The sequence below is a fragment of the Gavia stellata genome, chromosome 16 (genome assembly GCF_030936135.1).
Source record: "Gavia stellata isolate bGavSte3 chromosome 16, bGavSte3.hap2, whole genome shotgun sequence".
Classification (NCBI taxonomy): domain Eukaryota; kingdom Metazoa; phylum Chordata; class Aves; order Gaviiformes; family Gaviidae; genus Gavia; species Gavia stellata.
The window spans coordinates 8,350,803-8,364,950 of NC_082609.1; the positions used below are offsets into that span (position 1 = coordinate 8,350,803).

A 14,148-nucleotide genomic window follows, 5' to 3' on the forward strand; every position below is an offset into this window, starting at 1 on the left:
TAAGCCAACATTCATGTCACTTCAAACTACAGGAAATTCACTTCTTCATGTTCTCTGAGGTCAGTTCTTCCATTTTTTTATATTAAATGTTGCAAAAGAAGCACTGAATTCACTCCTGCGAGACACTTGGGATTCTTACTACAATAATTTTATACCTTTACTGTAGCCTTTCCAAATAGTCACAAAGTCAGCATAGCTTAGGAGCAATGTCTGTTTACATCAGCTCTCCCAGCCTCACAGAACAAGCCTACTGAAAATAAAGACTTGACCATAGTAAAAAAAGCAGTGCTGTAGGCCTCATGTAGCACAAAAAGATACTTGAAGGAGTGACTGAAGCTCTGCTCTATACCTGCGTACCTCCAGATGGGCTCACGTTGGCAAGTTAGCCACAAGGCTGTACAAGGGGGGAAGTAAAGGGAAGACCAGAGCTAAGATTAAATCAAAAGAGTGATACCAGTATGCATGATGCTGAGAAATTATGTGACCGTAGCAGCAGATATTGAAATGGAGAAATGCATCCCAAAAATGTTGTTGGGCGGTTTTACTCTGGCTGAAACAGAAGTGATAGGTTATTTGTGCATGAGATCCCACCTAACAAGACAGAAAAGTGAATCACGGAGGTGTCTCCACCGTGCGCTCAGATGACAAAGCATGAGACTTTGCTGGCTGTAATCATATTAAATTTCACTTCCCAACTCCCAGCTAAACCTTGAGAGCCCAGGGGAGTACCTAATATGATCTGATGCATCTTCTGAGGGATGCCACTGCAGAGGGTCTTGCATTAAGCTGAACAAAATGGGACTGATTTCTTTTGGCTTCCCAATCTCAGGTGAACTCTTCTAGCTCCCCTTTTTTTTAATGGGAAAATGACAGATGTGACATTTGCATGCTGCGCAGGGAAGAATTTGCTGTAAGTGACCCACGTTTTTAAAATGTAAAATTAAACCTTTAAGTACGACTGTCACGAGACATGGCAGATTACAGGCAGACAACCCTCTTAACTTCAGTTGGAGCTGAAATCTGAGTAGATCTAATTAACGGCAGAGAAGTGGAACCAAGCAAGGATGGAGTTTGGAGGGTGATTGGAAAAGCTGTGTGTTTGATTAAAACCAACCAGATAGCTTGGACTGGAGGGGGGGAACATCTGAGATAGACTGTGAGTCTGATGATTTCTAATTCAGTTAAGAGATTTAATTATGTTGTCTTCACTGTGCTGCCTTGTGTATCCTACAGACCCCCTGCTTGGCTCTCTGCCTGCAGCCCTAAGGTGGAGAAAGCCTTGCAATTTTCAGTTCCTGAGGTTTTCATAGGGATTTATGGCATCCCTGCCTGATGTTATAGGGCATACCCATGATACTGGGGCTTTTAAGGACGTGGTGGGGGATCCTCGTTCATGGGGAAGCTGGATTTCTGGCTACAGTAATGGATTCCCCTCTGTAGGGAGAAGGATCTGTCTCACTCACTGCTTATTGAGCTGTCCTTAGGCAAAGCTTTGCTGTGGAGTCTGAGACTGCCTGCCCTTCACATGCATGCAGAAAAGCATGTTGCAGAGCAGTGTGCAATAAGCCTGTCAAAGGGAAACCCAGTCCTGTATTGTTTCCGCAGCGTGGGATCCAGTTGGCTTCTGGGCCGCACCAAAATGGTTCCTGTATTTCAACAAGAGTCTCTGAGATGTGTTAATTTTGCTTGATCGTGCCTGAAATTTTGCTAACTGTTCAATATCCAGTAGCTTAAAGAACAATTTGGGGAGGGTGACTGTGGTCGTTGGGCCCAGACTCATGTAGGGTTGGTCTCCTGGAAGGCTGGAGACTTCCAGCAGTGTCACTTCAGGCTTACTGGTGATTAAAGGATGTGAGGCAGGGAGCTGGGTCACCGGCTGCTTCATGGGAGCAGTAATCAGGCACATTTAAGGTGCCTTCTACTTTCCCTGCAGCTTTTTGTTGGGTGCGTGAATAGGAGTGTTAGGACTCATGCTTGGAGTGGCTTCTCCACTTTGGAGATGAGGGGAGAAGGGGTTAATGGGAGAGAACACCCAGTGTTTGTTCTCTCCAGTGCAAGCACTGATAAGTGGATGGGAGAAAAAACAGCCGTGACCTTACAGTTATTTCTTGTGTGCATGTGCATATGTGAGTGTTGGATTCACAGGACTGTCTGTTGGGAGAGCTCTCGCTTTTTCTGGTCAGGGTGACCAGATGCATTCCCCAGAAACCTGTTGGCATGTCTGGTGCTTAGAGAAGAGACCTGGACCCTCTTCCAAGCAGATCTCTGTGAGGTGCTTTTGCCAGGCACAGTGCCGGTCCCACTGGTGACGGTGTGTTCAGCCAGAGTTGCAGCCCTGCTCGGTCAGCTCTGTTCCCCTCCTGTCTGGAAGAGACTGAACGTCAGCATTAAGGTACTAATTTAGTTTAGTGTGTGGTGTGAAGTTAAAGCTACGGAGCTATCTTGGGTAGATAGTGCTCTGATTTTGGAGTAGGTGATTTTTTTCCAGGGGTGTTCCTCTTGCAGCTTGGTGATACTGGAAGTCTTCATCCCTTTTCAAGTACATGAAGTTAGCAGGGGCACCCCAGCTGAGCTTCATCAAAACCATAGTCGTTTATACACTGAAAACCAATTTCAAACATTTGTTTCCATGTTATTTGTGGGAAATCGATGTCAGAGCTCACACTGGCTGCAGCTCTTTAGCCAGTGTAGGTGATGGGGAACCAAGCCTCTTCTCTAGATAGAGAGCAGAAAACTACTTACCAGGGTCCGGTGGTCTGGATACACTTGCAGAGAAACGGATTTGGGAGCTGATAAATGCTTCTGTAGCTTTTTATCATTTTCTTGCACAGACCTTATTGGTGTCTTAGGACCTAACCAACATCAGGTTAGGGTTGATCCATCTCGCTGGGATCTTTTACCCAGTTCAAACTTCAGCTTCTCTTTGAGGGTGTAAAGATACTTCTTATTACAGTAACTGAGCGTTGTTAAGACACATGGGAGGTGTTTGCCTGGACCTGGCAGCTGGGGCGGGTTGGGAAGATCTGGGTGGCTGTGAGCCGGACCCTCCCCGAGCCTGCTCGGCAGGTAACAAAGGAGGGGAGCAGGAAGCAAGCAATATCTCAGGAGGGACTTAATTGGCCATGCTAATCTTTGGGTTTGGGGTTTCTTGCTTTGCTACTTTTTCCTAGCAGACCTCGCCCCCTTCTCTGCAGAGCATTGCTTTGAAGAGGCCTGTAACTGTCTTGGGAACCTGTGCAGGCACTGCCTTGGCCTCGGAGGGGGAGCCAGGTGATAAGAGATTTGAGCTGAAATGTTGCCTGGGGATGGAGAAGAGATTCAAGCAGCACTGGTCTCTTTGCAGCAGACACTGGACTATGTAATTTGGACCTTTTCCCTGCCTGTGCTGTTTGCACTGGGAGGATTGCCGTTGTAAGCCGGAGGAGCAGAACAGAATCATCCCCGCAGGGCAGCAGGTCAGGTTAGGAGGAGAGATCCCCAGCGATCCTGTCCACCAGCATCTCCCTTTCCCGTCCCTCTCCTGGGCAGCCAGTGCAGCCCTGCAGCTTTTGAGCCATCGCAACCGAGTTCTGGTCACGTCTCTGCTGCCAAGGCCCCGCGTGACCTTGGAGAGGTCATTTTTTTTTTTTTGCTGACGTCCGAGTCTTTTGTCTGCAAAACGTGGAGGATGATTTACTTATAACTTCGTGGGTCGCAAGCCAGAACAAATCAGCTGTGTCTTCCCGTAGCAGTGGCAGTGTGGATGAGCCCCATGTCCCGCTGGGAGCAGCCGAGGAGCATGCTATCGTGTATGCTTGTACCTGTGCATGCAGAGGAGCAGCCCTCGGTCTGCACACCAGTGCAGCGTGTCCAGTCAGTGTGCTTTGGTGACTGGCAGGTGACATAAAGCGCACTGAGGTCGTTTTTCCCCCAGTTTGGAGAGCAGAAGGGTAATTGCAGGTGGGCCAGTGGGGTGCAGGGGAGCTGGTTCTTCCTGGCACTCTGCTTGTGGCCATGCTGCCCCTCTCGGCAGTTACGGCTGCGGGTTGCTGTAATAACGAGCCAGCGTTTCTCTTGCATCAGGGCTAATGAACTGCTCTTCAGCCGCTGCCTCCCCGGGCCCTGCCAGGAAGAAGCAGCCTCTGTGGCGGAAAAGGGGTGCTGTTGGCAGCGGGGCTGGGGACAGGCAGTGGGTGGTGGAGGTCCCTTCCTGGCCATAGTCCCCGAGCAGAGGGAAGACAGGCTTCCTGTCAGGGCGTTTGGATTCAGCACTGAAGCGTGGCTGGTGAAGGAGCCCGGTTGGCAGCGTGCTTCTGCAGTGAGCAGGGGGGAGATGTCGGCTCATAAATGGGGTAGCCTTTCTGGACCTGTCCCAGATACCTGAATAGCGGTGGTGGCCAGATAGCCCCTGGGGAGGGGGCATGTGTGTGGATGCATCAGCTTTCCTCTTTAAATGCCCCATTTTAGCATATAGTCTCCTCCTGTGTGTAAAAATACCATCAGGCAAAAATTGGGATTCTGTATCCACCCCCCAGCACCACCTAAAATAAGGACAACTGCCCTCAATTTAGTTACGTCTCCTGGGCTTTTCGTGCAGCAACTCTGGGTATTGGTGTTCAGAGCAGGCACCTCTGTACCATGTCTGCACCCTCACGTGACAGTCCTGAAAGGGATGCTCCATGCCCATCCCAACATCCTGCCGGCTGCAACACACACCCTTGACCTCCTCCTGCTCACTCCTTCCTCCACCCCCCCCCCCCCCCCCTTTGCTGATAATAGTAAGATTTGTGAAACATGTTTTCTGCAGAGGTATTGTAGGCTGTATGGATAATGTACAGAGCTGAGGAGGACGGTAAAGGACTTGAGAAATACCTGGCTCGGCAGAGACTGGTGCTCTGATGAAGAGATCACTGGTTCCTGTGGTGATTATAATCCCTCTGTTCAGACAGCAAGTCTTTCTGGTTTTGGGCCCATGCTGAGAAACAAACTGTGTGCATGCAAGAAGGGGAAGGAAATGTGAGACCACAGGGCCCAAATTTCATGGCTCTTCCCTGTTTGCATGGCGATATTGTTACTTCTTGCTTCTTCCCATTTGGCTGCCTGGGGGCTATTTTGTATCAGCCCAATGTGGCAGGCTGGATTTGGCTGGGAGGTGTGGTGCGGCCAGGGGCAGAGCTGCCTGGCTCCCACATAGGCAGTGCCGGCTGCTGGGCAGGTAGCCGGTTAGATGGTGGGGAGCTGCTGTGGAGCATCGTCCTCTGCAGCATCTAGCCTGCGTCAGGATACCTGGCATTGGGGTGCCTTGGGGGGAAAGCAGGTGGGAAGGTGGCGTGTGTTGTGGGAGGAATCGGTGGGGCTGGTTTGCTGGCTTCAGCTTTTCCTATTGCGACTTTGCTTGAGGAAAATCCCAGCCTGGTCTCTGTGCCTGGGTCCTTTGTGTTTGATTTTTAACCTTGGGAGTGCTGGGAAGGGAGCTGACCTGGACAGGCAGCCTCAGTCCTGCAGTGTGTGGGATGGGCTCCTTGGAGAGCAGCCCTATGGGTTTATCTCTGCCCAGCCAGCCACGCACGTTTCTGCCTCTTTCCCCACCATGGCTTTCTTGGGAAAAGAAAGTGCTGCCTGATTTAGACTTCTCTTGGGCACCTCAGGTGCTGCCCTTAATTGGCAGGCTAATTTCTAATCTAGTCACTTGTTCTTGCAAGGGAAGAAGGCGTCCCAAAGGGTCATTGTGCCTGGCAGTTCCTGACCAGCCCTGCCTCATATGTGTCCTCCCAGCAATCCTGTTTTTCAGAGGAGCAAGTCCTGCAGACTGATTGCTATGTGCTTGGGTTTGGCAGTGGGGAAAGCTGCCTGCAAGCCCAGTGCTCTGGGTCTCTGCTCTGGAGAGCTTGGAGTCAAATCTGTGTTAATCGTAGGTGTGATGAGTTGGACAAGCTCAGTCTCTCCCAGACAAGAGGGCTGAGGACTGGAGGCAAGTGTCCTTCCTTGACAGGAGTTGCAGTGGGAAACCTCTCGAGGTGAATGTGAGCAATATCTGCCCCTGGCCATCACGCATGGTCCTTGCTTTCTACCGACCTAAGTCACTGAGAAGTTTCCACTGCTTTTCTAGTAAATGTTGTGGCAAATCTCCTATCGAGTTGTGGCTGCGCTCAAGAGAAGCCAGGTGAACCTTGCTGTGCATCTCTAGAGCTGGATGGGGCAGTGGGGAATACAGCGAGCCGAGCGGAGGCCTCAAGGGAACACAAGCTTGGAGTTGCAGCGGTGGCATGACTGATAGGACACGTCCCTGAGGGGTCACCTGCAGTCACTACTTGATTTGGTGGCAGTTGTGGTGTCTAGAAGTGGGTAACCTGGACCTCCTGTGGATGGCTGGTTGTGCAGATGGCTGGCCAGGCTGTGGCATGTGTTTGATGAAGAGTTGGTTGGACAGCCTAGCAGGAATGCAAACGGGAGAACTGCACCTCGCGGGGCATAGCAAGGGGAATGGTTGCCAAGGCCTGTAGTTCTTGGCTGGCACAAAGGAATTCCTTGTCTCAGCCATTGTAGTATTACTATTTTATTTTGGGTTTTGGCAATAGCCGATATCTAAACAGGTGGGATACCAGTGCTTCCACCTTGTTCCTCTGTGGAGAAGCTGTCTAGGAGTTGCCCAAGCAGGGAGATACAGAAATTGCTTCTTGTTTAGGACCTGTTAGATTAAGTACAGGGTGTTTCTACTCACTGTTGGAGGAGCCTGACCTTGTCAGCAACCATCACAGAAATAGAAGATGTTTAGATGTGCTTGGGTGATGTGCTGTTGGAGGATTGCAGTAGAACATGCAGTCTGCAAAGGATTCAGGCTGGTGTTTGGAGGCTTTTCTGGATGTGTTGGTTTTTCTGTGAGATCATGCCTTCATTGTGGCCACAGACCATAACCCTGCATAATAGTGGAGGGAGATTTTTTTTTTTCCTGTCCACTTGCTTCTGTTGCTCATACATGAAATGAAGGCATCCCTGCCTGAGGATGCTTTGAGCATGGTGCACTGTCAAAGGTAGAGAAATAGGAGTTCTTTGGTAGAGGTGTGTTTTTGCTGTTTCTCCACTGGTTGAGCCCAGGCCAGAGAGCATTGCCCTGTCCAAGGGGTAGTCCTTGCTGCAACTCTTGTGACTTTCCAGCTGAATGTGTGTTTTGGGCAGCTGATAAGCAGGAGCCAGGGGCCTGCCCCTGTCCTAGGAGGACCTTGCCTTACTGGCAGCCTCCCTTCCCCCTCCTCCAAGTTCCTTGAAGAAAACACAGTGTATTGTGCTTTTAAAAGTGCTGTTTACATAGCTTCTGGGGGAGCCTTTATCAACAGGGTTTCTCCACATGTGCTGTCTTGTGTGCTCCTCAAAAGAATGAATCTTTAATCTGATTCTTCCCAGCTAATTCAGTGAACGTCTTCCTCCCAGAAATAAATAGGGTCCATCAGGAGAAGGACCTGTACCTCTAACTGAAAAGAGCTTTGGGGGTGGGAAGGCTGAGTAATCTGTTTCACCATCTGAAACCCTCCAGACTCCAGCAGCTCTGTGCAATGGGCTGTGCTTGCTGGCAGAGCTACCCGAGATGGGAAGGGGAAGGCAAAAGCGTTCCCCCAGGGTGATGGATGATGTACCAAGGCACCAGGCGCCCATTCAGGTGATGGGTGCGTGCTTCTGGCTGCCCATGCTCTGGTATAGGTGCTGTGTTGGAGCCAGGCACAGCTGGTGATGTCCCTTGAGGCTGCAAAAACAAAGAACCATCAGGAAAATGCTCATCTTGATTTTTCCTTTGCTGCCACCTGTGCTTCCTGGCTGGTCACCATGTTAGATGTTCACTGTGCGTGTTTCCATTTCATAATGCTGGCCACGGGGAGCATGGGGGTGCCACTGACTAGCTCATTGTGTGGAGCTTTGTACATCTCATGAGCTTTTTACTCCTCATCGCTGTTGATTAGAAGCCAATATAGACGGTTATTTATGAGAGCAATACATTCAGGTAAACACTGTCTCCTTCAAAATCTTTCTCACAACAAGTGGTTGAATTGAGGTGGGTTCCAAGCTGGATTGATGTTTAACTTGGGATACTAAGAAAATACTTCCTCTGTTTAGCTAAAGCAAACAAATCAAGAGAGGAGGGACCTTTTAAATATGATTTGCACTCCAGCTGCAACCAATACTGATTTTCTTTTTTTTTTTCTTTTACAGATATATTTCCAAGTGATGGCCAGTCTGGTATGTATTAATTAAAAATGGAGCTCTTCAGACCTCCCTCTCCCATGCCTTGCCTGCACTTCTTTTTCTACAGAGACAGCGCTAACCAGCTTTAGAAGACTGGTACAGGAATATGCAACAGACATTAATTTAAAAAAAGCAAACAACCACCTCTAATATTTGGCCATTCCTGTATGGCAATGACATGTTTTATGGTTTCATGTAGCGATGACTACAACTGCTGGAAGGTTACTTTCCTCCCGTACATTGTAGCATGGCAAATTTGTGTGTCCAGTGTGAAAGAGTTTGGGAACTTGTAGGACTTGATCATCACACATAACTGAAAACATTGACCTGTCAAGATGCAAACGTAACTCAGAATTGCTGCTGTTAGTTGGTATGTTAGTTGTATATAGCTTGATGTGTCCATGACCCTGAAGATGTATATTTGAATTTGCAATGCATTGAAAATATGCAGACTTCCCCCTTGGCTTGTTCAGTCTGTGTGTTGCTGCTGAGTATCCTTGTTAACGACAACTGAGATGCAGTGATGGCAGCACAGTGTGTAAGACCAATGAAAACTTCTGGCCCCAGTGGTGCATGCAGCCGCGTCAGGAGGGACCCTGCGGAAATGGATTGGGGTCCTGGGGAGGGAGGGGAGGCTATTCTGGATGGAGGTCCCAAATCAGAAAGGAGATGTAGCTTTTAAAAGCAGGTATCGATGATCTCAATCCTTGCCTTTCCCAAACTGCTTGGGACCTCTTCATCCAGGTTGATGTTGTTGAAGTGCCAAGACTGAAGGAAAGGTTTATGTTTTACCCAGTGATACCAAGACCAGTCAGTAAGATCCTGTTGTCTCAGAGCTGTAGTGCCTTGTGGACATGTCCCGTAGCAAAGGCACTGGGAATGGCGGTCAGTGCCTGGCTTGGCCTTGTGCGACCTCGGACACATCACTGCGTCCGCTTCCTACTGGCGTCTTTGGCTTTGCGTGGGATCACATTTCCCCAGCTCACACAATAGCGTGAGGATAAATAGCTGCTGATTGAGGATGCATTGCGTGATCAGGATTTGAAAGTATGCAAATCTTTGTCTTAAAGCTTATTTCAGTAAAAATAACGCACTGGTTTTAGCGGTCTGGTGTAACATTGGAGGCAGTGTAATTTGGCTTCATGAACTGAACAGACGGTTGGAAGTCGTGCGTGTGTATGTGTTTCCAGAGCTCTAGCCAGCTAACGAGGCCGTGGTATATAACTAGATCCACTGAAGCATTGCAGAAGATGACTCTGTAGGTATTGGAGAAGCGACCCAAGTAGTAACCCAACCCATTTGTAAGTCTTTCATGTTTTTCTTGCTTTCAGAACATGTGCAAGAGTGAAATATTAAGAATGATTTTGAAGGAGCAAAGGTGTATTCTCATGTGTTGAGTACAACAGATGTGAAATCCGGATGGAGCATTGAATGCATAGAAAAGTTTCTGCTATTTAGAGGACTTTTCTTCTGTCCTCCCCTCATAAAAGGCTTTTCTCCCACCTTGCTGAAGGTGGGTGCTTGCCTTCATCGGGTGTTAGGTTTTGTCTGCCTGTGCTGCAGACTCGGAGATGTCCTTTGGTTGGCACAACTCCATCCTCTGCTCTTCAGCTGGTTGGGGACCTTCGCAGCTGCCTCCAGGGTGGGGCATGACTGTGTGTCTGCAGCAGATGATAGTGTTTCAGTAAGTGCATATTGCATATTAATAGTCTTGCAGAAAACATTACCTAAAGAGCTTGGGTTTTTTTTTACAATTTTCTATTTTTAAGGAGGTAAGTGAAAGCTTAAACAGGATTCCTCTTAATGGTGACTGCACAGGACACTGCACAGTCCTTTCTCATGCCTTCTCCAGAAAAGCCTTAAAGCTGGTGCCATGCTTTTTCTTCCTGTGCACTAAGCTTATCTGGAAGCCCTGACATGTCAAAACACAGCGATGTGTGAAGGCAGCAGGTGAAGGCAGGGTAGCACTGCTGGTGGGGGGGGCAGCAGGCTTGCCTGGAGCATACCTGCTCCTAGCATCAGAGGTGAATCTTGTAAGGCCAGGTGGATCTGTATGGCTGGTTTCCCCTCTTGGTGAGAAGTTCATTGTTCTTCCACCCAAGGAAGCGGTTAGCGTAGTGACGGAGGATGCTGAGTTGTGGTAACGGAGTTGGGACTTGAATGGGTGGGGAGCCTGAGCCAAAAATCAGCCATTTTGTAGGCACGGCAGCTGTAGCGTGCCCCAAAGCATGTTCCTGCTTGTTAGTGTATGGATGCTGGAGGCGTTCTGCCCTCAGCCTGGTGTCACATGCAAGCGCTATGGAGGTGGAAGGGCAGCAATGTTTGCGTCCCGGTTACCTAACAGTGTTTGGAAATAAAGCTGTTCTCAGAGAGAGGCGACGGACTTGCCCTCTGTCTAGCACAGCAGTTCCTTGGTCCTCTCCTCTCCCACATCCAGCGACGAAGATTTGGCAGCTGTAGGGTGCTTTTCAGAAGAAGCCACTTCAAACCTTGTGATCTAGAGTTCAGGTGGAAAGCAGAGAGATTTCAACACCCTTGAGAGATGCAGTGCTGGGCTTAGCGGTGTGGTGGCAAAGCAGAGGGACGGATTCTCATACTCCCCACTTCTGTTGTTAAAGGAGGGCTGTGAGGGCACGTCTCCACCTGGACCTTTGTGGACTTGTTGGCCATGAACATCTAAACCCTATGTGAGGCTGCTGGTGCTATCCACATCCCAGGACTTGTTGCCACATAGGGAGGTGAAGGTTGCTGCCTGCTACTTAAGGAAATACTTTTGCTTGCTTTAAACAAATCTCTTGCTAGCTTCATGTGCTGTTCCTGGTTCCAGTTGGTAGGAGGTGCCCTCCTGGCATGGTACACCACAGCCAGTCCTCAGCAGTGGAGGATCCCAGCCTTTTTAGTCTCACCTCTTAACGGGCTGCCTCTGGGCAATTTAACTGCTTTTCTCTGTGCATCTGTAACACTGCTGTGCCCTTATTGAAATGCAGAGACCAGAACTGACTGCAGGGTGCAGTTGTGGATGCGCTGCTGTTCAACACAGCAGCAAGTGATGCTCTGTCTTGGTCTTGCTGCTCCTGATTTTATAATCTTCTGCTGCACCCCGAACTGTTCATTTTGGAGAGTTGTCAGCAGTAGCTGAGATATCTATCTTGAGTTATAAATGCGACTTTGAATTAAACGCTGTGAAGTTTTCCATAAAGAGGTGTGGGTGGTGCTCCCACTGCAAGGAAGCGGTTTTTAATCCTTTATAAAGAAAAGCAGGGGAGATGGATCTTTAAATTAGGAGAGAAAGTGCAGTGTTGCACTCTTTTGTAGCTGGGTATTCCCGACTCCTTTGGGAAGGCTTACTCTGATTAGGTGTTTTTACTCTTTTATGCTGTGTATTGAGACAGGGGAGGCAGCCACTGGGAGCACTGGAATTACCTTGACTGGAGAGAGTGGTTTATGCAGCAGGATCCACGTGGTTGTACACCCAGGAAGGAAGTTGGCAGCATTTGCCATATCTAAGTTATTTAGGAAAATCTTGAATTTCACTGTGTCTGGCTTAAGGTGGGGGGCATAAGTGAGGATGTTGTTTCTTGTGCTTGGAGAGCATGCCCTGAAATTAGCTCGGCTGAGGTACAGTAATCCTTCAGTAGCAAAAAGGGAGCCTTTCTGCCTGCTCTGAAAGATGGCAAGGATATCTGGCTGCCTCGTTGTCACGGTTTTAATGCTCTGGATTTGCCAGTGGGAGGAAGCTGCCATACCTGTGTTTAGTTCAATCCAAGGGGTTATGGGAATGTAGGATTTCTTCAGCTCATTTTTGGAGACACCCTGCTTAGTTGGTGACCTAGGTCTGGCCTCCCTAAACTCCTGGGAATTGTTTGCTGCGCCTGGTCTTACCACCAAATTCCTATTGCTTTCCCCCACCCCAAGAGATGGGGCTGGATTTCTGCCTGGTGGTGGCTTTGTCTTCCTTGGCCTTGCAAGCTGAGCTGCTGCTCAGTCTCCTTTTGTTATATGCAGTCCAGGAGGCAGGTTTGCAGCTGACCTGGTGCAGGCTTCGAGGGCAAGGTCTAGCAGTCACTTTGCAAGTGGCCACTGCACAGGGGACATGCTGGTCCTGCAGAGATCCCTTTGCAGAAGTAGCCAAAGTTGAGTACAGGAATCAGAGCGGGGATGAATTAAGAATGATGTTAGTTAAATTACCGCATGGTATCCTTTCTAGAAACGCAGTCTCTGGCTCTCTTCTTGGAGGTGATAGGTTTTCCAGAGGCATGTTTTGTGCAGAGTTTGCACCTTTGCCTTGTACGACCCCTCGCCCCCCTCCGCTGGCACAGGCAGCGGGAGCCACACAGTCCCGTCCTAGACAGCGTGAGTGCGTGGAGCTGGAGGGTCTCGTGGCAGGCGCTTGGCTCTCAATTCCTGTCTCTTCGTTGTTAAATATTTACAGTGAGAAGTACCAGATGCTTCCCAGGAAGAGTTTTGTCAGCTTCCAAGTCCCAGATGCAGCTGCAGAAGGGGGTGACAGCCATTAAAGGGATCGCATCAGTGTGATGCCCTGGGTTCGGCAGCAACGCGGTGACCTCTTCTTGCTCATGCTACGGGCACTGCTGGTTGTGCTGTCTCATCGGCTGCAGCGGGATGCAGGCGGAGAGCACCCCTCTGCTGATGGCAGGGATTAATGATGTCTGGGTTTCAGGCTTTTTTTTTTTTTCTCCTTTGAAGCTCTTCTGCTGCAGTGGGAGGGGGAGCGGGTGATGCTCTTGGCTTTTGTTGCTGCACACCTTTCTTCTGGACCTTCTCTCCATGGTTGTGGCACATGTGTGACTGCTGCACAACTGCCTCTGCTCCCTCTCCATTGTCAGCATGGCCATGTCTGTCTCGTTTGCCCAGCCGCTCTGCGGAGAGAGGGGTGGGCTGATCCAGGCGAGGCAAACTCCCATCGCCAGCTCTGAGCATTGCCAGCCCTGGGTGTGCAGAGGCCAGCAGCCAGACTGTTGCTGCTGAATGCCACCCCTGCACTGGTCACACTGGTCAGGTTCCCAGTGTGCCTCCTGTTTTCAAGATAAGGCCCAGGACCTTGGGCTGGGCCCTGTTTGTTGCTCTTGGTGCTTATCAGCTTTTGCTGCTGACAAGGTGACCCGCTGCGCAGCACTGAGGATGGGGAGGCAAGGTCCCTCCGGCACAGGCTGCATACTGGTCTGCCCCCCCCACCCCCCGCCCCGGACAGCCCACGCGTGTGCATGCACCCTGGGCTTGCTCCTGTGCCGGGCGTCCCTGTCTTGGTGTTACGACTCCTGGCTGGACAAGGGACTTCCCGGGTGCCATGGAGGTCAGATCTCTGGAGGTGGCAGGTTGGCTCCTCCAAGGGGGGGCCAGGGAGGGGCGGGCTCGCTAGGTCATCGTTTTTCCGACTAAATATAGTTGCCTGTGCTTTCATAAGGCCGGGATTTTTGCATCACGTGACTGTCTTATCCCTCCCGGCCGGCAGTCCGTCAGAGTAGGGGATCGTGTGTCTGAATGGGTAATAATTAACTGTTAACTAGCTTTTCATTAGAGCCTGGCAGAACAGGCAGAGTGGTGCAGCAGAGGTAAGCAGGAGCAGAGGGTGGACACCCCCTTTTAATTTGCAAAACAGTTGCCCCCAAAGGTGAGTGGGTTGGGGTTTCTTTTTTTGCTGTGTTTTGAGTCGCGGGTCCTGCCATGCCTTGTGTGTCTGTCCTTGCTCTCCTGTAGTTCCTGTTCATGTCACCCCTCCCTCTCCTCCACCACTGATGGTTTTTTTTTTTTTAGGTCATGAACTATGAGCTGGTCTCTGAGCCGGCTTGGAGGAGAGCCTGACCCTCTGGTTCCTCCGTAATTTGGCCTGCCTGCATGCCCTGGGCCCCTGCAGCCTTGCCTTGGGTGCCCTCCTCTCGCAGTGCCGAGGTGTCCTTGCTGCGCCTTGCTGCC

General features: G+C 50.0%; 1 protein-coding gene across 3 annotated transcripts in view; it reads left to right on the forward strand.

Annotated features, from left to right (window-relative positions):
• Positions 1–14,148, forward strand: part of LARP1 (La ribonucleoprotein 1, translational regulator) — a 42,792-nt gene that overhangs the window by 8,679 nt on the left and 19,965 nt on the right. The window contains exon 2 of one of the 3 annotated variants that reach the window (XM_059825663.1): positions 8,182–8,208. The exons of the other annotated variants lie outside the window; for them this stretch is intronic. Within the exon in view, the coding sequence (XP_059681646.1) occupies positions 8,182–8,208 (27 nt within the window). The remainder of the gene's footprint in view (positions 1–8,181; positions 8,209–14,148) is intronic. 3 annotated transcript variants of the gene reach the window in all.